Consider the following 27,676-nt stretch of genomic DNA (forward strand, 5'->3'; position numbering starts at 1 on the left):
CTCTCTCTTGTCCCATTTGAGATCTAATTAAAAATCAGGAAAAGTTTTGCACACCTTCAGTGGCACATGCTGTGAAATATGTTAAGTGATGAGCCAAGTCCCTAAGCCTACATGCACTTATGGAAGAGCAGATGCACCCACATCTGCATGTGCTACTGTAGGCAACTGACTACATTAATAAAAGTATCCCAAGTTTTTGGAGTTATTTCTTATTCCGTGTGTTGGGAAAGCATTGGCCCTTTCTGGCAGTGTAAATGGGGAAAAGAAATCCGTCCAAGGAAGCTGCTAGGCTTCATGCAGAGGAAAAGCTCTTTATGAGAGCAGAATTATTAGCAGTGCTCCACTGAGCTGATTTGGAACAGGTCCATTGTGTTTTCAGCAACTGGCAGTTTGGATTGTTACAATTCCTTGGCAAGGACAATAGAAAGATGGTGGTTTCCGGGGGCATAATAAAAGGGTGAGCCCCAGCTTTTGCACACTGCATTTTATAATTGCATGCTTGATGTGCACAATTGGGCAGCACTGCCTTACTTGCCTTAATCCATCTCTCTCTCTTTCTCTCTCTCTCTCTCTCTCCCCCCTCACTTCCTCACCCTCCCTCAGAGCAGCAGTAGCTGCTGCAGCTCTGGCAGCTCATCAGGGAGAGCACCGAAAATGAAGAGTTCGGTTATCGCTTTAACGTCTTCCCAAAGGATTCATTTCACCTGCTTCTCCAGTGTTCCCGATAGCTTTTTTTTCACTTTTTAATCCCATAAGTATGGAGTTTTTTCACATTTTAAAACCCTCTAAAGGGTTTTAGGAGTGGACTTTCTCTCTCCTCCTCCCCCAGCCTGTTTTTTTTTTTTTTTGACAAGTCAGAAAATTGTGAAGTAAGCGAACAGAGTAACTGAGAGCTCGAGAGGGGGAAGACGCTTCCATTCTTTTAGTGCAGTGGGCTGAGGCAAAAAGGCCATTGTAATGGTAAATCGCGTGCAGAAAGGAAGAAAAGACTGATAATCAATCACAAATGAAGCATTCGTTTGGATTTTGGCAATTTGCTGGTCAGGAGCTTTTAAATCTATAAACTTTTCCTTTTTCCCGTCTTTTTTTTTTGCCCCCACCTTTAAAACCACAATTTTGATCTGCCGAAGACAGGAAGAGAAATCTTTACCAAGCTCTCATGCCCAGAGTACCTGGGAATGGGGAGAGCTCAACTGAAACGCCACAAAAATCCTGACAGAGAAGCAGCGTGCTGAAATGTTGATGGGACTGTTTTTAACCCATCACCTTGGACTCTGGATCTGAAGAAGAACTTTCCAATTCAGGCTCTTCTTGTTTCTCTTACTCAGAGATGACTTGTGGTGGGCTTCTGAGGACTTCGATTTCCAGCCTGGTCTCTCTGTGACTGCCTGCGTGGGTTTTGTGTTTGCCTGAGTATGTGATTAGGACAGATGAGGATGTTAGACAATATTAACACCAGCATATCACCTTCAGAGTGCAGCATCACCCACAAAGGAAGATACATCTACCTGGAGGCACTGCTGCACGGAGGAGCTCCATGGGGATTCACGCTGAAGGGCGGGCTGGAGCATGGAGAGCCATTAATCATCTCAAAGGTACTTTTCTCATTTTCTATGCCATGCAACAGAAATAGTTGGAGTGGGGCCCAGCTCAAAAGGCAAAAGTTGTAGACGTAACACTGAAATGTTATAATTGATGTTGTATTTGGCTTGGGTTTTATGTATTGAGCACCTGTTCAAGTCAGCAGGTTTGCTTAGGAGCTGTGTATTTGTGAAACTCAGGAGAGCTCTCGGCATTGTTTAACTATCCAAGTGCAGGTTTTGTCCCACAGGAAGGACTTTGGCTTGGAGAAATGGGCTGTATTTATTTCACTGCTATGAATGGGAGGGAGTAGGGGACTCTCATGAAGTGATCTTGTGTCGTGAAGTCATGGCATATCTGAGCATGGTCAGTAATCCATCCCCACCACTCCTGAGGTGAGAGCAAAGTGAATGCTTTCATTCACAGGGTGGAATGTTGGCTAATTGGAAGTGTGTGTGTGAAACAGTGCAGTTAATACTTTTACCTATTCGGTGTGTATATTGTGCTGTGTTAGTAGTTTGCTCTGCTTACAAAATATATTAAGTATGGTGCACCTTCAAGATTTTTATTATTTAATGATTGGGTATTCTCAACAGGCAACTAGTAGCATAGCTCACAAGGATATTTTGAGGGGAAAAAATGGGAGAAGGAATTCCTCATTCTCATCAGAATGGGTCTGTTAGAAGTACTGAGGTACCTCAAGATGCAGGTGCTGAAGACAATGGATTTTCAAAAGCATCACATTGAATCTATGAATATCTAAAATATGTTTAACCTATGGCCCTAAAACTGTTCTGAAAATAGGATATAGGTAATTCTGAAATTTCACCTCTAGTGGGTCTGAACCATATTTGTCTTGTGTTATCAATCTGGTGCTTTCTGTGTGTTTATAGTGTGTATGTTGAACTGCGAGGTGCATGGGGGGACTTCTGTCCAATCTTACTTCCTCCTGCAAACTGGGATGTATGAGGGGATTTCAACAGATCAGAATCAGCAGCAGCTAAAAGAAAATGTTGGTACTCAGAATCAGTGTTGTTCAAATCCTTTGCAATTTCAAATCCAGTTGCAACTCCCTGTGCAAACACATTTACATGAAGACTGTCAGTCACTGAAGTAAATTAGTTGTGATTAATGCATTTACATGTTGAAAGTAAAAAAAGGGGGACTCCCATAAAAGTCCTTTCATCATTAAGGGATTTTAGAAATTTCTCATAATCATCTTTCTTGCAGGGCCTTCTTGGAGACAGTTTGGCATAGCCACAGACAGCACAAGTTGCCTCACTGAAATGGTGTTATAATTTTTCTTTTATAAACACTTGAGGCTAACACAGGCTGTTCACTGTTCCTGGCAGTGTTCTGCAGTTGCGAGGAAAGAGTTTCTTTTTGCTTTGACATTCTTCTGTGATGTAAAAATCAGCCCCCCTCTTTTTTCCCCCTTTTTTTTTTTTTTTTTTTTTTTTTTTTAATTGGGGGCAGGGAGACGGAGAGGATGGGAGATGGCTCTGGCTGCTGAACATTAATTAATCTATGGGATTTGGTTTCCACAACAACCAGGCCCCTTAATGTCAAACATGCTTGGAGTGTGCATAGTGCCACTGAGAGCTGTATGACTTGTGCCTGCCTTTCCTGAAACAACACTGCAAAAATGTGCTTTTATTTTTCATTGGGTTTTCCCCTTTTTTCTCCTCGTAGTCCGTGCTTGGTTTGTGCTGTCAGTGTCAGCATTTTAATGTTTTGCTCATGCATGGGTGATGCAGAACTGGAGAATGGCTGCATGTGAAAGCTCTGCTTTCTGGAATTCAGGCAGCTCCAGTTTCCTGGTTTTCAGTTTCAGCTGAGACATTCCTCTCGTGCTTCAATTCACTGTGTGCTCTTCAGAATTAATTGCATATTAGTCATTTAGCTAATTCAGTATTCGTCGCCTGATTGTACTGTGAAGAAATGAGGAACTGTGGGGAAATGATGAATTATGTTACAGGTTTAATTCTGCACAAGAGTGCTTTTGGAGAATCATAGAAAGTTTTGGGTTGAAAGGAACCATTAAAGATGCAGGCCCAAACTGGGAATGATCCAACAATAATTCTAAATAATACTACGTATAAATACCAGAAAATGGGATGTCAATTTTTAATTTCTGACTTTTTATAATTAAGAAGTTTTCATTCTATTTTGGTTCCCTGTTTTGTTGGCAAATACATTATCTTTATGTATTTATCCACTTACCTGTCTGTTTGCATTGACAGAGTGGTGTTAAATGGCCTTAGAGTAAATAAAAGTGGACATTTCAGCAAATATATAAACTGGTGCCCATGTCAGCATGGCTTAAAACAAAGTAACATTGATGTATTGTTATGGCGTAGTAGACAGATAACAGATCTGTGTGGATACAATAGCTCTTTCTAGCCATCAGGAACTGCTGGGGACTCAGACTACAGATGTGTCTCAGCTTCAGACCAAAGGCTTTAAGGGAAGTTCAAAACCAAGAGGAGTGAATTTACAAAAGGCCCACATGCACAAAAACTGGTTCTCACAGCCCTGGGCTGCCCTTGGGACAGACATGTTTCTCTACCAGTAACATGCCAAGAATTTACCCAGAAGTGAGAGAAGCAGCGGTTGGGAGTGGAAGTGCAAAAAGCAGACCTGTATTCTCAGCTGGTAGAAAGTGCTGGTTTAGAGAGCCAACTATCAGAGATTTAGTATCTTTTTAGTGTGTTTGTTTTTACCATTGCCTTCAAAATAAGACCAAGTTATTTGCTGCCTTTCAGTCAGATTCTCTTTGCTGCACAGAGCTATTGCACTCTGTGCAGCAGGACAGGCTGATTTTGGGGAGGGAGGTGGTTGAGTGCTCAGATGGGAAAACTGCCAGTTAAAAACAGTAGTAAAACTTTGCAGACTCAGCCACAGTGCTCAGCATATCAGGCAACCCAGCCTAACTCAACGTGTCAGAAATGTTGGGTGTGCAGCTAACCTGAGTTTGCATAATTAAAACACACAGATTCTGTATGCTAATGTTCTTTTTTCCCTGTGGAAAGAGAGCCCTACACTGAACCAGTTTCAATGCAGGTCTATTCATCATTTATTTTGCTGGAGGTGAGAGCAGACCATAAATTTATTCCATCTGACTCATATTTCCCTGAAGGAAGCCTCAGAATTAAGCTGGAATCCTCCCAGCATCTGTTTTTGTTGTACCAGGAGGAAAGGAATGGAAGGATGGGTGAATATAGTCAGTTGTGTCTTCCTTTTCTGCTGCACCTCATGGAAGTGTCCAAAACTCAGTATGTAAAGGAGCACCAGAATGTCCCTGGATAGCAGTGACACAGTGCCCCCAAAGAGAGGCAAATTAACACTGTGTGTTTTCCCTTTTATATTGATTCTGTGGTGTGAAACATGCTGTCAATGACATGTTGTCAAATAGACCTCTGGCAAGAAAGTTCTCAAGTTTTTAATTACTTTCCTTTAAAAAAAAATAAATCCATGACAGTTGCTTGTGTTGTTTTTAGTGTTTAAAGACAGACTCAAAATGAGTAGAAGTCAGATTCCTGCAAGTGACCTCCACTCCTCTGTTTCCAGACCTTGGGTCATGTAGTTGAATTTCTGATTTTTTTTATTATACCTGTTTAGTAATTTAGAACCACGTAATTTTGGCCCAGATTTAGAGATATTTTGCTCACAGTGGAAATTCCATTAAACAAGTGGTTTCTTCATCTGGAAACAGAACTTCAGTGACAAATGCCAAAGTGACTGCAGGTGATACCAAATGTTTAATTAGAATCCAATGTCCTGTGGCCTCAAAGTCATGATAATACCCAGAAGTAAACCCAGATTTCTATTTCCAAATTACTTTTTTGGCTCACCTTTAGCTGTAAGATCAAAAATACAAAAATGAAAGCCCTGACTGTTCGAGGCAGTAAAGGCAAACTGGTAACAGAAGGGTTCATTCCCTCTCAATTTTCTCTAAGAATTTTTAACCTAAGGTAATTAATGTTAATCAATCTCAAGCAATTTGGAGCCAGGAGAGGTATTTCTGTGGTCTGTTTCTCTTTTCTACACAAACCTTTGGAATAGCTCTGGCTGTTGTAGGCCTCTGAAATGCCCTTTTATTTTGAGCTCAGTGTTGACGATACTAACAAAGGAGTTGTTTCTCTTGCCTAGGAATTAAAGCATCCAAAGCGTTCTCCCTCGGACAGTGGCTGTGTGGGAACACTTTTCACATGCTGTGCTGGAGTTCATGGGTTCCCTTCACTCAAAAGAGCAGGTCCTTTGCAGGGACCTCATGCCAAAAGCATGACACAAACTCCAAGGTTTACCTCTCAGCAGGGATGTAGGAAGCAATAAAAGTTTAATAATAATAAGAATAGATTGGAACAGAGCCGAAGAAATAATCTAGAATTCTTGTAAGGTGTTTAAACCTTGTCTGGAGCCCAATCCAAACTCTGATGCAGTGAACAGCAGTCAGTGCTTGCAGAAGCTGCACCCAGCTGCTTTCCACGAGGCTCCCCTGCCTATGCTACTTCTCCGGTATTTTTGGTTGAGAGAGCTCATAGAGCACTTAGTGACATGCATTGAGAATTTTTCCACCATTCTTGACGAAACAAAACTCAAAAGGCCATTCTATACCCAGCTGATCCACACTTATCCCTGTCTCCGATCCAAACACTGGGAATCACTCTTCTCCCAATACCAGGAGCTCGTAGCTTTCCTCACTTGAATGCCCAGAGTCACCACAAACAAAATCAAATTATCTTATGCACTGACAGGCAAAGTTTCTTTGCATCTGTTCCCTGTATGCCTTCGTGTGACAAGTGGCAGTTAAGGAACTGTTACCCTTTTTGTAGGGCTGCAGTCACAAAACCCAAGGCCAGTTCTCATGTTAGAGAGGCTTCTCTGAAGTTGGCAGAGTCATGAGAGATTTTTTGGCCCAGGCATTAGGGCAAGAAACTACAGAGGCGTGGTGATGCCTTCTGTAATTAAAAAAAAAATAAATTATTTTTTCTTTGAACATTTCTACCCTTGTTCTTGTCTATATAAACTTTGTTTTTCTCCTCACTGCTGAAGCATAGCTTGGGGCTGGTGTTGTTAATGTTTAAAAAAAATACGCCTTTTCACCCTTTATTTTCCAATATTCTGCAAGTGGGCTGGTGATGATAAGGGGTTCATGGCACAAAATCATCTGCCTGCACATCTGACTCTTGTTGCAGATGGTGGCAACTCACAAGGCAGATGCCTTATTGCAGACAACAAGGAAATCTGAATGCTGCAGACTGGCAACTGATGCTGGAATTGTTTCAGGAAGCAGGAGGCAGTTCCTCAGCCCCCTTCCTGGTTTCTCAGGGCTCATATGAGGGCCTCTCTAAAGGCTGCTGATGCCAGCACAAGGGACAGGATCGCCTACCTTGTCTTAAAGCGAGGGAGTTGCTGCATGAAAAAGCTTCTATTGTCAGCCCCTCCATTAGGCTGCCGAGCGTTCTCCAGCACAAAAAGACTTCTGTTCACTTCCACAGGGCCAAAGCAGCAGCTGCAGGCAAACCCTGTGCCTGATGTGAGCAGGGCCTGGTGGGCACTGCTGCTGCTCCAGCAGGGTCAGGGGTAGCTCTTCAGACTGCTGAGAGGGCAGTGCCAGCTGTGCTGTGATGCATCACAGCGAGCCAGCCTCTGGGGAGTACTTTGCTTGTCCCAAGCTATGAATCCCAAGGGGCACAGACAACTCTGTTATGAATGTGCCTGTGAAAGGAAATGATGAAACAAATCATCTCTGTGCTGAGAAGGGGTGGAGAAAGCAGCTGCCAGGTGTGGGTGTCCAGTTGACCAGTCATGCTTTAGAGTTTCCTCCTTAGCAGAGGTCAGCCCAAGCAGTGAGGTTTTGGCCCAAATCCCCAGACAGTTGCTCTGAAAGATCAGTTCTCCACCCCTACATTGCAGCCACAGGAGTTATGGAGTGTCATGTCTTTCAAAGTCCCAGAAAGGTGTAAGAGAAGAAATATTTTCTTCTCAGGTTCTTGGACAGAGAGGAATCCTGTGTGATTAAACACAGCATGTAATCCTAAGGGTCAAGAAATGAAGCCTTCGTAAATCCCGCTCTTTAGCTTACATGAAAGATGAGACAGAAAATGCCACACTTGGCTGTAGCAGATATAGCCAGAGTGGAGGTTTACACTGATCCTAAAGTGAGACCCAGGGAATGCACAATTTAACTCAGCGTTTGTACAGAATAGATGTTTGCTTGTAAAAGGGTCCACTCCATTCAACCTTTCCCTCACTTCTTGGGAGCCCAGGGTGTAGGAAGAAAACTCATCATTGATAATACAGCTGGAGCTGAGCTAATCTCATCTCAAATGTCATTGGTGTTTGCCTTCAGGATCTTTTGATGAAGCTCAAAATTGTGGAGCATGAATCCAGCATGGGTCTATTGCATGGGAAGTATCTGACCAGTGACAGGACCCAAGGGAATAGCTGGAGCTGTGACAGGAAATGTTTAGGCTGAATATTAAGAAAAGGTTCTTCACCCAGAGCGTGGTCAGGCACTGAACAGGCTCCCCAGGGCAGAGGTCATGGCCCCCAAGCCTGCCAGGGCATAAGGACTATCTGGAAAATGCTCTCAGGCACATGGTGGGATTCTTAGAGTGGTCCTGTGTAGAGCCAGGAGTTGGACTTGATGATCCCTGTGGGTCCCTTCCAACTCAGGATATTCTGTGAACTACTCAGAATTGGGAGGGATCTCTCAAAGTGGAAATGAGGTGAACTGTAATTTGCTTTCTAACAAACACTGGTAGTCAAAGGAACAATGTCCAGAGGCGTTTGAAAATAGACCGTGAAGGCAGAAAATTTCTGTCACTCATTGGTGTCCTTCCAAAGCCTTGACTAAATCCCCATCCAGTGGCAGCAGAGAGAGCATCAAAGGACAGTGCCAGGAAAGCCCGAAAGATGTTGGCACTCATCACTACGAAATGAGCGCACCTGAGAGGGGGAAAAAGCCTCTTTCCAAGTGTTGTTTGTTTTAAGTAAGGGAAGGTTTGTGTCCACTCATTCACACACGTGAACTGGAGATAGAGTTCCGGTGTTTCCATTTTTAGCTCGCCACTGCCTAAATCATAAAAAAACCTCCAGCAAATAAATGATTCCGGGTTTCTTGCTCAACTGAAATTAGAAAAAGAACAACAGGAGTAGAACAAGAGCAGCTTATCCCGGACACAGCTTGTTAACATCCTAACTGGTATTCAAGCATGATATTAATTTTTCACACTTGCATGAAAGAATCCCACCAAAAAAAAAAATCAAATCCCAGTGAAGAATGATTCCTGCTGATAAGAAAATCACTGTGCTTAAATTCATTAATAGAATAGGCTGTGGGATACATTTCAAAGCATGGGGTGAGAAATAAGCTCCCAAATCCCATTAAGAAATAACAGGATTTATGTGCATTCCTCCCATATATTAACTTTCCCCTCTGGAAACGTCTTGTGCTGAGTTGGTGCCATTTTTCAGGCAGGTGCAGTGTTTTGCAGTTCCCACAGACTCACCAGATAATCTGCCAGCCTGAAAGCCATTCCCCATTCTCCATCAAGAATGGGGATTTTCCAACGCACGGCTGAATGAGGAGTTTGGCTGACAAATGCCATGGCTGGGTGTTGCAGCGGGGTTCAGTCACACATTCTGCAGTGATGCCGTAAGCAGCTCTGGCCTGGCCACATCCGCTGCTCCGATGTTTTCAGCCCCAGCCAGCAGAGATGCAGAGATACCAGGGTTTAACAGCCACTGTCAGGAGTGGGGCATTTTCTAAACACAACAGGCAGAGGTACCATTTGTGAGCTGAAGTCTTTGGGGAATTGCTTTGTTGGATCAGCAGGGTCCGAAAATTTCCCAGTACCTGTGGAGAACTACTGACTTCCTGAGAAGGAGCATCCACTGTAGCCATATGGAAGTTTTTACCTTGGTTTTGTGTTGAGCTTGTGAGCGGTATTTATTTTCTCTATCATGGTAGTGGCAGCAGGATAAAGTTAAAAGCTACAGCCCCTTTAATGTTGTTTATGAGTGTAATAAAGAAATCTGTTCCCAGGTGGTTGGAATTTATAGTTGTGATATGGTCACGAGGTGTAACTCTAAAACCCCAAAAGTGGGGACTGGGGAAGAGAGAAGCAGGAGTGAGTCTGCAAATGCACCAGGGAGTTTACTACCTCACACAAGAATGACGTTGCATGCGGCTTATGCATCGTTCAATACTGGATTTTAAGATGTTTACAATGGCACATAATTGCTGGAATATTCGTGTCCTTGAAAACTTGCAGTTGTGCTGGATCCATTATAGCTATTTAAAGAAAATTTTCTGTAAAAATACATGTTCTTTAAAGGAATGCTTCATTTAAAAAAGTGGATTGGTCCCCAGTGTCAGACCTCACGCTTTCATACATTGATTGATGACCAGTCTTGCCAGCGGATGGAGAGAGACCCACATTTCTCAAATGCAGTCTCGTAGAAACTGGGAAATGAGCTGATGGAATCCAGACCAAAGATTTGGCAGTTTTCCAGGGGCAAATACATGGCAAGACACATTTCTAATTTCAAGAGAGGGGCTTGAAATGGAGAAAGAAATGTGAAACATTTGGACAGAGAGGGGTGGGGTCGTGGGGGGAATCTTCATTTTCTCAGTGGTCCCTCTCCCCTCCCTCCTGCCCTGTTCCGTTTGGTGTTTGCTTAAAAGCAGTTGCCAGTGTTTGTTGAATAGTGTCAGCACAGAAGGGATGCAGCCGCTGACCTGACTAAAAGGCAACAGCAAAAGGTTAGTAGAATTAGTCTTGTACTGGAGACTTGTATTAATAGTTGTATTGTAGGGTTGTTGGCACAAACTCTGCAATTAAATAAGTTGTTGGCACTCTTCCCTAGGTTAAATTACTACGGCTGTTCCCCCTGCTTGCAAGTCAATGAATACAACACTTTTGGGGAGGCAAGTTCAAACATTTTTTTTCTTTGGGGATTCTGCACATTTCTGGTCTCAAGCTAAGAGGTTTCTGCTGGCTTTGCAAGCAGACCTCTGTTGTTGTTCTGTCTCTGCAAACAGGCCGTGCAAACTAATGCTGGAATAATCAAGCAGGGAAGGAGGTGGGTGAGAGGGAAAGACACCACAAAAGACTGATGGAGAAACAAATGCCCTTAGAAGAGGTCCTTGCTTTCTCTCCTGCCCAGATCCACAGATGTTTCTTAGCACTGGGCTATTGTTGGAGAGGATTAGTTTTCCATCACAGCTTCATCAGGGGCAACTTACCCTTTTTGTTAGGCCAAAAACACAGACACGGGAGGGGAGGGACTCCCTGCCTATCCTTGCCCATAAGTACAGAGTAGCCCCTTTTTCCAGTCTGAGGCCCTCTTCCCACTCCTGCCTTAGTCAATGGCAGTTTGGCTTGGCCCTGGGGTCCACACACTCCTCTGTGCCATTCTGCAAGGACAGCTCTCAGCAATACACCTTCACATTTGGAAAAACTTCGGATTTCCAAGTTATTAACAGTTTCTTCTACTTTTGGAAAAGAAGTCTTTGTGCTTCTTTCTGAGTCTGTCTCTAATGTTGGCCTGCCAGCAGCACCTGTGTCTTCACCTGTTCATTAAGGGCTACATCCAAAAATCTCTTTTTCCTCCATTGTCCAGTCCTTTGGGGCAGCAGCCTTTGGGGTAGCAGTTTTGGGGTAGTAAACTTCAGGCACAAGAACTGCTGGTGCCTCAGTCTCTCTTTTCCCGTGGCCAGTGTCGAAAGGCGGCAAGCCTATGGGAAGACTGTGCTCTGTACAGTCTGAGCTGAGAAACCTGTACAGAGGACATCCAAGATTTCTAAGGAACTGGTGCTATACCAAAGTGTCTAGGCATAACCTTCATCTGTGCTTCCATTAAGACTGGCTGTTACTTAACCAAGTGTTGGACATTAATTATGAACTGCATTTAGAGGTTTCCCTGCCTACCAGGGACATGGGCTTTTTATGGTTTTTATCAGTGTTTGATGGAGAATGAACCATGGACACACCAACAAAAGCTGGAGGTTTGGAGAAAGGAATAGGTAGAAACAAAAGTAAGTGCACTTGAGTGACTCTACGACTTCGTATGTATCTCATCAGCTGCTGAAACAAAAGGTTCCTGTGCTGCTTGGAGCTGAAGAGAACCAGGGCGAGCATCTATTGTTCTGTGTGTTTTATTGTTCTCAGGCTGGGATCTTGTCAGCTCTCATTAGCTTAACAGGTTGGATTGTGTCACCGCTTGGATGGGAGACTTTGCAAGGCCAAGAGAAATGATACAAAGTGGTTCAGTCTGTGGTCTTGCTCCTGCTGAGTCAGTGCTGAATCACTGACCCCTCGGGGTTTGAGGAGAGGATATGATAGCGCTGCTCTGTGAGACCTTCCGCCTTTGGTGATATTATAGAAGCTCAGGTGGTGGCATATTGTACTCGGGAAAAAATGTGATGCCACAAGCTAAATTCTGTTCGGGATAAATCTCATGCCAACAACAGCATTATCATCTTAATTTTGCATGAGTCACATTAAGCCCTCTTTGTAATTCACATGGGGTATAGTCTGCCCTTGTACTTTTGGTGACCAGTTGTAGACCAAGCACAATCCTCAGTCAAATGTCTTTGGTTAGTAGCTGACTCTTCAGCACTCCAGAGTGAGTCTGCTTCTCTTTAGGGTAAGTTGAAAATGGAGGTAGTATCCTGCCATTTCCCATAAAAGCATTATCTTCCATTATGCTTTTGGCCATGGCATTCCCCAGTGATTGGAAGGTAGCAAATGAATCCAGTGGCAATTGGATTGGAGTTGGCTCCCTGCATCCCTGTGGGATGTCACTGGCCAGCTTCACAGCAATACCTTGAAATCTGCAAGGTTTATTGTTTATGAGTTTATTGTGCCAGAGCATGACTTTAAAGTACTTTCCATCAAGGCAGTTCAAGGCAATTACCTCTCTATCTGCTAAAAGTTGGTAATATGGGAGCTAGCTAAGGAAGCCAAAGTTAGAAAGACACCATTCTGCATAGTAGAGATGAGAGACTGTGCCTTTCCTTTTCTGTAGCTATCCATGCAAATTCCCTAGCCAAAAAAAAAAAAAAAAAAAGAAAAAAAAAAGAAGATGGATAAAAGGAAAGTGTGGTTGCCTCATAGCTGCTCAACAGGCAACCCTGAGATCCCTCTGGCAAGAGCAAGTGAAGCTGAATTTGTCATTGTTTGGCTTGTGTCACCCAGCTGGTCGGGTCAGAGAGCTTCTCTGACCTGAGTCCATGAGTGATGGACAGGTCTGTAGCGGGCATTATCACAACATAATCACATGGAGTGAAAGGAAAACCCTGTGTGCCTTTCTTAACTTCTTCTCTCCCTCTTCTCCAAATCTTTAGGATAATGCATCTTTTCTTATTTTACTCTGAATCCGTTAATGCTTCTGTTGTGTAGTAAGGTTTTCACAGGACAATATTGCCTGGAGAGTAGTAAATGGAATTCTTCCAAGGATCCCCAAAGATCTGCAAAGATTCTGTTCCACTGCTAAAGGAAGCATTAATCATGGTCAGAAATATTTCCTGCTGGGTTGTAGTGTGCTTTCTGATTTCCTCTGTTCCTCAGGCACTAGTGGAAATTCCAGCTGATAAGAAGGTGTGGGGGGTGGGTTTTGCTGGTTTAAGTTAGCTAAATTGGCTTTGGAATGGAACAGAGGTTCTCTAACTTCTTAGTGGTATTACTGCTCTTGCCAAAACTAACAACAGCCAGGAAGAAAAATGCTGGAAACCCAAAGACCCTGGTCAGGAGGAGAACAGAGGAAGAATTTTGTTGGCCTGGGGACTTAGGAAATTCCTTTTCTCTTTCTGTATATCTGGATATATGTGTATTGCTGGCTTGGGGGGAGTGTAGGAGGAGATGTGCATTTGGAGCAGGCAGTGTCAGGAGTTTGGTTGTTCACTTGGATTTACAATTTTCATTCACTCACAGCATATTGATCATGGCATAAATACTATTTTTTAATGCATGGAAAGCTTAAAGAACATAGAACCATATCATATTCTTGGTTTGGTGGCCTGTATAGAGAGACTGGTTCTTGTGGACCCTGAACCAAAATCATGGCAAGATGGGAAGAACAGAAAAAAACTCAGGGACTCGTGCGGAACTGATAAGTTTTGTTTGATGCTGTACAATAAATGCAGGTAAACTTTGAAATAAAAACAATCACCAAGACCAAACCTGAAGTATTCTGCTTTAAAAATGTCCAAGTTAAAAGTTTCAACCCCTTAAACTTACTCCTTCTTCCCTGCCTCTTAGGGATCAACATCCTTTACTGCATTTAACCTCCGTGTGGAAGCAGTCTTGTTCTTGCCACTGGAATCAGTATAGCTAAATAATAAGGATGCCCTGCTCTTGTCTTTTAAACTAAAGCTCTGCTTGAATGTGGAGCAATTTAGCCCTCATCCCACCTATGAATGACATTCCTTATTATCTTTGGGGCTTATTTTGACCTTTTGTCTTCTGGTGAAATAGAGCTGAACCTTGCCAGAATCCCCCTTTAAATCCTTTTCTTAATAGTACAAGGCATATCATAAGCTCCTAGGAAAACTTAGGTAGTGAGGCAGAATTTTCATAAAGGAATGGATGTGATGATATCACTGGATATTATTCCTGTGCATTTCATATTTCTAATGGAGAAAGATATTTTGCTTTCTTTATTATTATTGGTAACTGGAGCTGAGTGAAAAATGGATTTTCAGGTCACTGGATGCTAAAAAAATATTTGCACTTGATCCAGATGGTTTGTTTCAATAACACTTTTAGTTTTGACAATTCCCAGAGATAGCTTCAACTACTAAAATCAAATAAAATAATGACACACTAATTTAAATTGAGAAATTGTAACTTTTTGTTTTAAAAATAGTGACCTTTGGGCTGTTTTTTTTTTAATAAATATCAGAATCAGTGTGTGATGGAAACTGTTTCCACTGTTAACGTGACACCAATTGGATTTAATCACCTAAGTCACATAGGCTTTAGAAAAGTTGATGAGCATTCTTTGAGCAAAGTAGATGAGAACCGGATTTGCAGGAACACTCGGTGTCCATGGAGGTTTTCCTGGTCCTTATTTGAATACTCATTAAAAAATCTGGCTTTCTCATTCAAGTTCCCTAATGGCAACTGCACTTACTTATTCACACCCAGAGCTCTCACCTTTGATGTCTTTCCTCCCAGAGGGGATACTGTGGCCCTTTGCTCGTGAATGCTGCAGTGCAGAGAGGCAGGGAAAGAGATCCTATGATGACCATCATCCCCAAGTCTGTCAGGAGGACCAGAGTTCCCTCTGCCTGAGCTAAAAAGCTTCTCTTTAAGCAGAAGATTGTGTGGAGCTGGGTGAGGCCAGGCAGGAGGCACCGTGTGCTCAGCATTTGTGCTTGACCTCCCCACAGAGCCCTGGCTGCCAAAACCTTGTTATTTCAACTATTCCAAATAACTTGTGAGATTTGTCTCTAAGTCTAGGGATAGCACTAATCCAGGCAAAGAGGTTTTGGTAGTGTAAGGCCTTGTCAGTGGAGCAACGTGTGAGAGGGAGTGAAGCAGCTTTTTTTAAAGCTGATGTGTACACCGCTCTGGTACTCGTGTGCTATGTGAGCCATTGGCTTTGTGCATCCTGGAAGGGTCCAAGGCCGGGCTGGATGGGGCTTGGAGCAACCTGGGGGAGTGGAAGGTGTTTCTGCCCATGGCAAGGTTTGGAACTACATGGTCTTTATAGTCCTTTCCAACCCAAACCACTCGGTGATTCTAAGATAGATACACCCCTGTGGGCTCCATTTGCATTGGTGCCGTAGGATTGGGTTACAGTGACCCAGGCATCCAAACATGCCTGTAGCTCACCATACCTTGCTGGACTTTATTGGCCTGGTGGAGCCTGCTATGGAGATGGGAGCTATCTCTGTGCTGGTGCCCAGCAGAACCCTCGAGCAGCAATGTCAGCTGGAAGGTCACAAGACTTGGTATTTCTGCCCAACCTTGTCCTCAGTTCAGCATTGTTCTGGCTGTAACTCCCAGCACGTGAGCTCTCGCCCTCCAGAGCTGCCTCAGCTGCAGGGCTTGCCTTGGCTGGAGGAGCTGTGGTGGCTTGCCCTGCCTGGGCTAGCCCCAGGGTTAACTGAGGACAGCTGCTGCAGGAGGGTGCTGGCTCTGCTCAGCCTCCCGCATCCCCTCCCCATGGCACATGGGAACAGCCAGCGCGGTGTTGGAGGGAGGCTGGGATGTGTGCGTGTGTGTGCTAATGAGGCCCAGAGGTGCTGCCAGCCAGCCCTCTCCAAGGGCACTTTGCACATGAGTGCACCAAGAATGCACCAGCTATTCAGTGGTAATAAGTTTTTATAAGCGCACGTTTCTGACCATGTCAAATTTTGTACCCATTCAGCTGCTAAAATCCATGGAATTTGACACTGGGGAAACAATCACATTTGAGAAGAGCTTGTACAAAGGGGAACTCACATTGCTTCCCAGCTAGAGCCTGAGCAGTTGATTGGCTTTTCTAACACAATATCACACATTTATTCCTTAAGCAAAATTAAAACTTTAGAAGAAGAAAGATTAGTCAGCAAGATTAGAATAGCAAACATTCTTAGAGAGTTATATTAACCATAAAGAATCATCTGCACTCCACAGCTACAAATGGACATTTTTTTCTTCCACAGTTTTGGATAGCAGAGGTCTACAAACACACAAATGGGGCGTAGTCCATTCTCAGCTCAGAAATCTGATTATTTTATCTAATACTACTTATGTGGGTAAAGTGAAACATGCTCAAGGGTGTGAATAAGATGAGCAAACAGCAAAGAATCATGTTCCTAGGGGTCTCGGCATCACAGTACCTAGATAACAGCAGCAGATGCTGATGTGCCAAAGGGGTTTTCCCACTGAATAAGGGGTATGCGGTATCTTCTCCTTTAGCAAAAGCCACAGAATCTATATAATGGAAAATCACTGGTGAGAGAGACCTGGTAAGCATCAAGGACATCACCACTGCACTGGCAACAAGGTGTCATCCTTGTTAAAGACAAAGAAGGCTCTTAGGTTGGCTCTCTTTTTGCCTTCCTGGATGAAGTGTTGAAGTACAGGAGATGAAATCTTATTTCCCACACTGCCGGTTTGATATCAGTTTACCACAATAACTGCTCTTTGGAAAAATAAACATTAGCTCAGCAGAAGGCAAACTGCAAAGCACAAAGAGACGGAATATTAAGGAAATGGTGAGCAGTCACTTGAGCTTGTACAGGAGCACTTAACTTTCTCACCCCAAGGGCTCAAGCAAGGTGAGAGTAGTTCCTGGGACTCATTAACCACAGATCCATTGTTCATTGGAAGCTGTTGCTGTGGGGTGATCAATACTTTAAAACCAGCGTGGGAACTGACGGGAGATTAGGAACAAATAATAAAAGTGAAACCAGCTTACAGGCCTGATCCTTTCTGCGCTGTGGCTTTGGGCAGTTTAATTCCTGGTCAGTGAGGAAAGCACTGTGGTTCAAGAGAAGGGGCCCTGTGGCAGGACCAAGAGCTGCTGTTTACAATCCACTTCTACCTCTGGTCCCCACTTGTGCCCTCTTTCACCTCACTTCTGTTTTGGGGCCATTTGAGGTCTTCCTGCTGGCACACAAGAAATGCAAGACAAGAGCAGACACATAACAAAATCATAGTTGTAGGTGATGGGCCATGAGACTAACGTGGACACAGAGGGCTTTTTGGGCTGTTGCACAACAAGGGTTTCAAAGTAATGTCCTTGAGTGCCTCTGTGAGGGGTGTGATGAACCATCAGGGCGGGAATCTGCTCCTGGAATTGTCCTGTGGTAAACCTGGAAGGAGTGAGTGAGGTGTCAGCAGTGTTTCTTCTGCTGCACCCTGACGTAGCTGAAGCAGAATTTGGTTCTGGCTATTTAAGTGTGATGGATGAGCATTATTATCTGCCTGGAGAAATGGAAACACGATGGCAAAGTTAACCAAGGACAGCCCTTGCGAGTTGGCCAATATCCCAAATCTGCGCTATGGCATCAAAGAACAGCATTTTTTTATCTGGGCTGCTTCTTTCCCAGAAACAGGGAACTAACCTCTCCTGCCTGATACTCCTTTGCTTCACACCTTCCCTGTTTTTTTCCAGGCCACAACTGGACTTGGAATTAACTGTTGATGGGAGAAAGAGATGTGAGTGCTGTGTCTGAGCTATTGAGAGGGGACCTTTCATATAACAGAGTGGCCAGGCCTTAGGAAATATTTTTTTTTCTTTGAGTTCTGAAGAAAAACTTGTATGATGGTGAATAGCCATGGGACCTTTTCCTTAGATCCTGGTTCAATATCACCTCCTCCATGATTCCCAAGAAAGCTCCCTGACTCATCAAAATCACCAGATGTAATGCACAGAGCAATGATTTCCAGAGGCCAATGCTTTAGCTGATGTAAATAAACATGTTATACTGGAGCAACACCAGGATCTTCGCTGAGAAATTGCCCTGTGTTTTTCTTTCACTGGAGTGAATAATGTGCCCCTAAGGTACAAAACTAATTACTTCGGCATATTGCTCTGTCACAAGGAAAAGACTCAGGAATTCAGGTAGGCAGTGTTATGCAAAAAGCTCAGGCACAGTGTTCAGCATCTTGGAACAGAATTTCATATACTGCTTTAGCAGGACATTCAGCCTCTGAACTGACCCGTCATAAAGGAGGAGACAGGAAAAAAATGCAGAGAAATCTAAAAAATACACCAGGTTGTTCAGGTGAGTGAGTTCTTGTGCTGCCCAAATACCGAGCCACACAGGTTTTGTTCAGAGAGTACTCTTTCCTGTGGAAAGCATGAGGAACACTTATCGTCATCCTCCCAAGAGAGAAAGAAGAAATATCTGTTGGCTGACATCTGCTCCAAGACCAGCAACTTCCATGTTTGCATGTGAGATTGGAAGGGATCACAGAAGAGTCTGATGAAGCAGCAGGGTGGATACTTGCAATGGATACTTGGAAAAATAGTTTCAAAACTGAAAGTTTCTTAAACTCCACTATGGATGTGTTTCCACAATATGAAAATTTGCATAATGAGGGGTATTAGACAAGAATATTTTGGGAAGCTTGGCTCTGTATATTTCATGGCTTTGGTTCCCTGCACCCAGTGAACCACCTGTATTCAGTGAATCCTGTGCCCAACTTCTAAACCTTCTGCTGAGGTAATGGGGCTAAACAATGCCAGACCACTAGATATTAAAACTTGGTCTGCGTTTTTGGACTGATAAGAGAAATGTTGTGTTAACTGGTTTAATGCATTCTCCTATCCCATTATGTTTTTTGTATGCATTTACTTCTTCATTGTCAATCAAATAGTAAAATTCTGGTTTTAATTCTGTTCCTATAGTATTTTAAAATCTGCAAAGAATTCTATTGACATGTCCTGCTTCGGTGCCTAAATCCAAACGGATTTCACCTGTGTGCATTTGGGGACCTGGGCCTTTATACATTGATTTCTTCTCTGTACTTCCTGTATGAAAGAAGCTTTTTTGAGACTATGAGGTAAAAGCAGACACCTAAACATATTGTGAGCGTTTCAGCAAAAGCCCTTATTTTAAAGAATAGTTTTTAAACCAAAGCATAGGGCTGCAGTTTCGCCAGCATCTTACTTTTTTATTGGGCCAGGGAAAAGCCGTATTTGGGGTTGCACTAAACCTGCAGGTTCTCTGGCTGTGTTTCAGTCTGCCTTCCAGTCAAACTGGCATTTGTCTCCCAGTTCCAGGAATGTTACTGTGATGATGATGTGTGAAATGGAAACAAGACAATTAGCGTTTCAGACACGCCAAGCTGGCACTGGAACCAACTTACTTGAACTCCAAGGGAACAAATCTGACGTGGAGCCCATTCAGTGTAAACAGCAGTCTCAAAAGAGCAGCACGCCTTTATTTTCTGATCACGGTGGGTTAACGACTGCTTGTTAGTCCCAAGGTGTTCTCTCCTTCCCCACGTCCATTCCTTTGGAAAAAGGAATGGGGTTTGCCCTTATTACTCAGATTAAGAATTTTGACCATGAAGTGATGAAGCATATGCTGTGAGCTATTACAGCTTAGTTGGCAAGTGGTAGGGCAAAATTGTTCAGGGACTCTGAGCACAGGAATGGATGATAAGAGCCTTTTCATTTATTAATCACTTTAATTCACATCTAAAACTCAGCCATCTGAAGAATAACCAGCTCTGGAGAATGCAACATGGTCAGCTCATAGCTCGGCCATGACATCTGTGTTTTACATCTTGTACTTTAGGAGGTTGTGCCAGGATTAATGACTCTGGACAATGCTGAGAAAGTGTTCATTATAGGCAGAAGTTTATTAGATTAATGAACTAGGAGATATTTTGTGGAGAACTTCAGTGGGATATTGCCAATCCCATGTTTTAAATTGAATATTAGTGTTTTCAGTTTAACTACAAAAAATACGTCACCAGTAGTTGGATACTGCAGGGAAAAGGTTAAACTGAAGGTGTGATTTTTATTTTCAATTATTTTTCCCCAGAAGAAAAGTTTCAGATTGGTTTATGCAGGAATTAATTACTCACAAACCTGTGTTATCATGCTGAATGTTCAATCATTTAACATGTTTTTAGCTGTATTTTAGAAGTCTTCCAAGACTTAAATCCCCTGTAGTCTATGGAGATGGAGGTAGATGCCTTAGATAGATCAGACAGCTGATGTTGGGAAGCTTGTAAAATCCCACAGCCTTGGAAGGAGGAGAATGTTCACGGTTACAGACACCCATCAGCCAGTACAGCTGTCCTTGCACCAGGGTTACCCTTGCTGCTACTTGGAGTGGAGGGAGAAGGAGAGGATTTAAAACATTTTCGTTCATTAAAGTATGACAAAAGACCTTATTCTGCCCAGGCATGCAGCCCACAAAGCTGTTTAGGGACTGAAAGAATCAATTGAGGCGATCCAGCGGCAGCAGGACAAAAGACCTCGGGCAGTGTAATTAGCTAAGTACTGCATGCTGCTCCTTCAGCCCCCACTCAGTTAATCAATCAGGACAGGGATGGCTGAGTGGAAAACATCGCTGAGATCATGCACTGGCCACAGTCACCTGGGCTCCTCTGAAAGCCATGGCTGGCTTCTGCAGTTTATATATTTCATCAGTAGTTGAAACCAGCTTCCCCACAGATGGACATCCAACTGAAGGCAGTTCTTGTGACAAATGGTGACAATAGTAGTGGTGAGTAGAGAGGAGAGACTCCATGCCTGCGTTGCACACTCCATAGCTCTGAAGACATACATCAGCACACAGTTACATCTGCAATTTTCATAGGGATCTCTAGGATCCAACAGGAACAGTCAAGATGCCACCATGATCACTGTGCTGTTTTCATACCCTGTATTTTGCCTCTCCATGCAATGAAGGCATTAATCCTCAGTAAGGGCCAAAATGCAGGAGGGAATCAAACTGCTCAGGCTTTGTTCAAATCTGGGGGTCTGTCCTGTCAGCAAAAGGGAGATTCAACTAAAAGAGAGTAAGCTGGCTTTGTTCCTAATTCAGCATGAGGAGTAGATGCTGGGATTTTACTGGAACTGGTGCTCTGCTCAGCTTTTCAAAGGGCCAGCACTGTACATTTTTAATTATTGTGTTGGCAAGGGTGAGAGCAAACAGCAGCAGTTCAATATTAGTGTTCCCAAAAGTCTCTGCTGGGACAGCTGGAAACTCACACTTGCAGCCTTAGGGTTTGTTGTCCCAGTCCCCTGTGGTTTTGCTCTTCTCCTGCCAGACCCTTTGAATGTGAGCTGGTCTTCAAAGCTCATCCAAGCTTTTCACAAGTTCAGCACAGCCTGCTTTGATATGGATAAGGCAGTATCCATATCCAAAGTTTTCACCAACTCACATAAAGACACTTCCTCTGAGAGAAATGGTATCTTCAAAAATTTGGAAGCCTGGAGGAAGAGTTACTACTGGCCATCTGTAGCCATACCAAAAGGAAATACCTATTCCAAGCCCTCTTACAGTGGAATTTTTTCCCTGAAAATCCTTCTGTACAGGCTTCATCCAAACTCCATGAAATGGAAAAGGCATATACTGAATTTAGCAATATGTGGGCAAGTCCCTGGAAGGATATTAATTAAACTAATTTCAAACAGAGAAGTGTCTGCTACTGTATTTCTGCTTTGAGGTTTCCAGTGTACTTTTTGTTCTTTCCTCTTGGAACTTTTATGCAATCTTCTGGTTTTCTGCAGCTTATTTGTCTCAAAGTTGTTGTTGCAAATTTGTTTGCCAGAAGGGACATTGTGATCATTCACAGGTCCTATTTTTAAATTCCACCAAGATTCCTTAAGTGAGAATGTTGTCTCAGAGAACTGTACATCTCAGGGATGCTGCGGAGCGACTTGGAGCTGAAACAATGGACCACATTCACTGAAGTGGTGGGGAGACTGTAGGGAAACAGTATAGTTACCTTCACTGGAATTTGGCCAGCATCCCAGCTGCCACTAATGCCTCTGGTCTTAGAGGAATGTCCTGGGATTTTCATTAATGTGTAAGTCAGCTTATAAAAACATGTGCCTGCTGCCTTATCCCCTGGAGCTACAGCAATTAAAGAAATGCTGTTTAGCCTCTGTGTAGTGACTGGCTTTAGCAGGCACATTCCCTTCCTTTGTAGTTATCCCTGCTCCTCTCCTTCCTCCTCCCACCCCAGAATGCGAGGGTAAAATTTCCAGTGCATTGTGTAAAGCAGGAATATGATTTTTCAATGCTTAAGACTGAAGCTAAGAAAATGGAAAAGGTTGTGCAATATTTGGATACAAAATGCTCCTTGTAGCTGGGTTCATCCGTCACCCTGTGTTTGTAACAATACCTTCAGAACCTGGCACCATGTACAAGAAAAGAGGAGGCCAGCAAGCCAAATGGCCTCATGATGCAGGAGTTAGGGCACATTTTCTGTGCTGCTCTAGTTGAGATTTAAAATTGGGATATGGAATCTTTATAATCCAGTTCTTCCTGAGATCAAGGGCCTTTCACTGCTGAGAGCCAAACATGTCATTTCACATCACTCTTTCTAGTGGGAATCTCAGAGTTGTTTGTCCTGTCAGTTTATTTTCAATGACATTTTTGTAAACAGAAGAGCAGAAAAGAAAAAAAAACCCTAAGAAAGTAGAAAACTGTGAGAAACCAGGAAATGGGACCAAGTGGAGGAGAAGGCAGGAAGGGAATGTGTGTGTTCAGTTTGTGTTTGCAATGCTTGTGTGGGACTTTTCCCTGGCACATATGGTGGAACAACAATTTGAAACCCTTCCTCTAGAAAGGCATTTACATGTCATCCTTGAGATGCAGGGCAAGATGTAAATCCAAAGCACACAGGAAAGAGGAAGACAGCGGGCACTGTGCCTGGTGTTTTTACAGGTATGTTTACCTCATCCATCTCCGTGGCACCTGACAGCTCTGGAAACTTGGACCTGTCTCAAACTGAACTGCAGCTGAATTCATTTCTGTATCTACTGCAGCTAAAAATAGTTTTGCCAAAAAGTGTTTGGCTTGGTGTATTAATAAGCTTGGAAATGCAGATATAAATTCTCCTCCCTAAATGTCTGGATAAGACAGTCCCAAGCAAGATGTGTCTACTTCAGAGGATTCAGGCAAAGAGAGGGATAGGTGCTGTGTGTGACTGTGAGAGTGGCTTTAGGGGGAACCTTTCCCTGTCACCCATATCTGACGGCTTTTTTTTTAAGGCAGAAGAGAACAAATGTCTTTCATCTCAGACTCTGGCAATTTTTGCACTATTAATGTTTGTATCTCCAGTATAAAATTAACAAGAAAATCCACGGAGTGCTATGAAATGCCTTGTTAATCACTAGCTAAGCCTGATGTTATCATCTCAGTTTCAAAATTGCTCCAGCATTTTCTTGAGCTGGTGAAAAATCCCCCCATGCAGGTTGAAGATATTTTGGCTGACATGTGGGCAGGGAATTTCAGGGGCTTTTGGCCTCTTGGGCAGTAGTTAAAGAGTTGACACAGAGAGCGAACAAAATTAATTCTGTGCTTGTTAAGATGAGTTTTATCCCATTTTTGGCAGTCTAAGGTACTTTCAAGACAAACTCACAGGCAATGGGCTCTCAACCACAAGGTGTAGGATACTATCATGTGAAAGGATGATGCTATCAGTAAATAGAGGGGAAAAAGAGACCTCAGAGGTCATATCTCTCAGAGTAGGAAGCACTGAAAGATGTCAGCCAGACAAAGTGAAGGGATCAGGACCCCTTTCCTCTGATTTTGTACTTAGACAGAGGACTGCAGCATTTCCTGATGAGTTTGCCTGTTTTTTCAGTATTTATATTGAGAAATAAGGTAAATACCACTCTTCAACAGTTTTTTCTTGCATTCCCACACAATAAAATTTATTCAAGCGTCTGCCTTTGAACCTTTCAGATATTCACTGTGGCTTAAGTGCAGCATTGCTCTATTTTCACAACAACAGTAGTAACTGAAAAATTATTTCCATTGAAAAATGAGTTCTGTGGAAAACCAGTTGTCCCCTGATTGTCGAGCAGCCGCGGGGTGGCAGCAGAGGACGGGGATAGTGACTGCAGGGGCAAACGGACCAGGGCAGGCTATCTCCCTCGTAGGGTTTAGTGCTCCTTTCTCTCCTCTCAGGAAGACCAGGAAGCACTTCAAGGCATCCACAGGGCCAGAGCAAGAACAGGCTCTTCAGTTCCCGTGCTCTTTTCCATTTGGATAGCCTGGTACACAGAAATGTACATTTTTTTAAAAATAGCTGCTGCAGTTGGATCTGTGGAGCTGACCATTCCTGAAGATCTCAGATGTAGAGTCTTCCTTGGAGACGAAAGAAACTGGGAAGAAGGCAGCAGGGAGGAAGGATGACAAGCTGATCTGTAGGGAAGGAAAAGGAATCTCCCGGGCTGTGAGGCTGGCATCTTTCATGGGCACTAAATTCACTTGAGTAGACTTTCTAATAATTACAGAAGGCTGGGGGAATAAAGAAGGAGTTTGCCAAGAGTGATGTGATGACAATGGCTTGGACCGTGAAATTCCTCTTTTGTCCCGGCACCGTCGCTCTGAGCCGCACGCTGTTGCCATCCATTCTCTGGTCTGAGGGGAGCTCTGGCTGTGGCATTGTGCAGGGTGTGTGACCTGGCAGTGAGTCAAGATGCTGGGGTGAGCCGGCCCAGCTCCTTCTGGAAAGTCTGTTAGCTTTTCCTTCTCATCCCTAGGATGCCAGTGCCCTGAAGGACACCTCTCTGAATGTTGAACTGAGTTTTATTTGCTGTTGGCTGTTCTAAGCTTTGATCTTCAAAGAATCCCTAAAAATTTTGATGTCTGATTCTCATTAAAATGAGGGAAGTGAATACCTAAATGCCTTCAGCAGCTATTGAGTCCTGGCAAGCGCTCCGGTTGGTTCATCAAGCATAGCTCTGCTGCATCATCTGTTTTTATTTCCTCTCAGATATAGACTGTTTAGTGGTTAGTAGTTTGTATTACTGGGCTCAGGAAGGAAGAAAGAGCATGATGAAGAAGGGCAAAAGGGAGGAAGGGAAATGACAGCATCATGAGGGAGGGGACAGCTGCAGCAAACAGAGGAGAATTAAAGCTGTGGAGACAAGTGGGAAACCAGAAATAACGACGGAAGGACATCCAAGAGCAGTTCCTCATGGTTGTAGGAAAGGGAACATTGCTGTGAGTGAAGATGCCCTGGTGCTGGGGACGTGGATGACATATTAAAGGTGGGGAGTCTGGTTTGGCATCAGAGCAGCGTGACCTCAGTCAGAGCAGGGAGTGTGGCTCCCGTGCTGCTGTGTGATGCTTTCTGTGACCCTGGAAAAGTTACATAAACATGGCTCCTGTTTTTATTCCTCTCTAATTTAGGAACAATACTTCCTACTGTCTCCCCATGGTGTTGAAAAGTCAAATTAGCTAATGGAAGGAAAGTTCTTGAGGATGATTACTGCTGTTTTCATTACTGTCATTACTGCTATTTAGAATAGGTATAATGGAAGTGTTAATATTGGGGAAGGGAAATAAGGGAAAGAGAAGTGGCAAACATCAAAAGCAGTAACTGGCCATGCTGGGGCCACGGATCTGTCTACAGGAAAGATAAATACTACCTGTTCCAGTAGCCAGAAAAATCCCATAGTTTTAGATTCACCTAATTTATGGAATTACCTGATTGCAAAGTGGATTTTCTTGACATTTCTGCTTTGAATTCATGTGAGCAATATGCCAAGGCAGGAAGTTCACTGCCTAATCATGTGATGAAAAAAAACCTCAACAGCTGTACTTTGAGAGCTGCTGATTGTCTCCTTTCTTCTCCAATCCGATCCCAGGTGTGTGCATCTCAGCCATATTTTCTGGAATATTTTCCAGTTACCCCAAAATGAGACAATCCTAAGAAAGTCACCTGGCAGTCGGTCACCCTATCAAGCCTCAGGGGGTTGTGGTGATATAGGTCATAAAAGCAAGTATAAAAAATAATACAAAAGTCTGGGAAAACTAGTTAAGCGTCCTGTAGAGAAGGGCACAAGGCAGTGCTATGTAACAAGGATTGAAAAGCAAATCCCAAACATTGCCATTTGCACCGTGATTTTAGAACAGCCAGAAGATTGAAGCAGTAACCTAATTTCCTTCTATGGCTAGGGTTGGCTTTCCCCAGCCTTTGAAAGTTGTCCTTGGAGCAGGGAACAAATACAATTTTGCAGACACATCTCCAACTGGTCTGCTCTCCTAGATGGCAAGGATGGGCAGAAGGAGGGAACTGAAGTTACAGAAGGTTGTGCAGTGCAGAGCAAAACAATCTGCCAGCAGCAAAAAATAATATGTTCTTATGCTGATCCATTTGCCCTCAGCGCCAAAGGTGACATTTTTGAGGTGGGCCAATTCTTGCACCTTTTACCTCTTGGTTTGTGAGCAAATGTTAGTACATGACATCCCATAGTTTGAGGGATACACTGCAACCACCAAGAAGGGCTACTTGGAGATCGTGCGTGGGCTCTGTACAGGTGGGAAGGATTAGGGAACAGCTGATGCCATTGACTGTATAAACTAAGGTTTGTAAGGTTCAGACTGTCCCTGAGCAGCACCTTACCTCAGTTTTAGTAATCACAGTTGTTGCCACAGGCCCATCTCCATTCTTGAGGGATGCATGGGTGAGGAACAATGAATGCCACGGACTCTGCAGCTGTGAGGCAGTGCTTTCTTCTATGCTGGGTGGCCACCTGTTTGATAGCCTCTTGCCTAGGCTGTAATGGGCTCACTGTCAAAATGTTGTAGGAACTGGGTTTCTAATTACTTAATTACTGACACCTTGTGAGGAATGTGAGAAAGGGCTGTAAGGTTGGGGGCAGGATGGCAAAACAAGATGGAAAAAAGGACTCCTTGGGTGTGTTTGGGGCAGAGCAGAAGACCTTTCTAGCAGACTCTTCGGCAAACAGCTATTTTTACCTCTCCCTTTGAGAAGCAAATATTAACTCTCAGCCATGTGCAGGCACTGGCTTTGTGTGCTCTGGAGAGGGGCGAGCTGTATCAGCGACAACAGAGGAACAGGGAATGAGTTCTTGTAGCCCCTTGAGCTGATACCAGCCGATAATCACTGCAGACCAAACAGGATCAAGTTAATGTGCTCAGGCCCCAATATTTGTGTCACCTGGTGCTATACCCTCTATGGCATGCTTGGAATGGATTGTTTGCAAAAACCAAACAGTGAGCAGAGAAGTAACGCTCTCTGATTCCCAGGAGCAGGGTGTGTTCTGCAGGCTGGGATGGGAGCTGGCCTCATGCCCGAAGCTGAGGAAGAGCAGGAGAAAGTGGTCCCTCAAAGGACAAGCACTGCCCTGCAGCTGCACTGGCATCACTGTTCTGTAGCTGACCCAGGTGCACCTCGGTCCTTCCTTGTCTTGCCCAGTTGCTGTGGGCTGTGAGCAGCAGGAGGGAGAGGCAGAAAGAAGCATTGGTGATTGGATTTATTCTGGCTGAGAACCAGCTGGTTTTGCCCTGTCCTGCTGCTGCTCTTCTCCCTGCTCAGAGGTTCAGTCCATATGTTGCCAGTGTGTAGCTGAGAGCCAATTTTGGTGCTGTCTCTCTGCTTGCTTATCACAGCTTTTCCAAATCTGTTTCCTGTCC

General features: G+C 43.8%; 1 protein-coding gene across 4 annotated transcripts in view; it reads left to right on the forward strand.

Annotated features, from left to right (window-relative positions):
• Window positions 1-660: 660 nt before the first annotated feature.
• Window positions 661-27,676, forward strand: part of SHROOM3 (shroom family member 3) — a 114,074-nt gene continuing 87,058 nt past the window's right edge. For all 4 annotated transcript variants that reach the window (XM_085057758.1, XM_085057759.1, XM_085057760.1 and 1 more), the window contains exon 1: window positions 661-1,595. In XM_085057758.1, the coding sequence (XP_084913884.1) occupies window positions 1,431-1,595 (165 nt within the window). In that variant the 5' untranslated portion in view covers window positions 661-1,430. The remainder of the gene's footprint in view (window positions 1,596-27,676) is intronic.

Source organism: Lichenostomus cassidix, chromosome 4 (assembly GCF_008360975.1).
Source record: "Lichenostomus cassidix isolate B80296 chromosome 4, HeHo_3.0, whole genome shotgun sequence".
NCBI lineage: Eukaryota > Metazoa > Chordata > Aves > Passeriformes > Meliphagidae > Lichenostomus > Lichenostomus cassidix.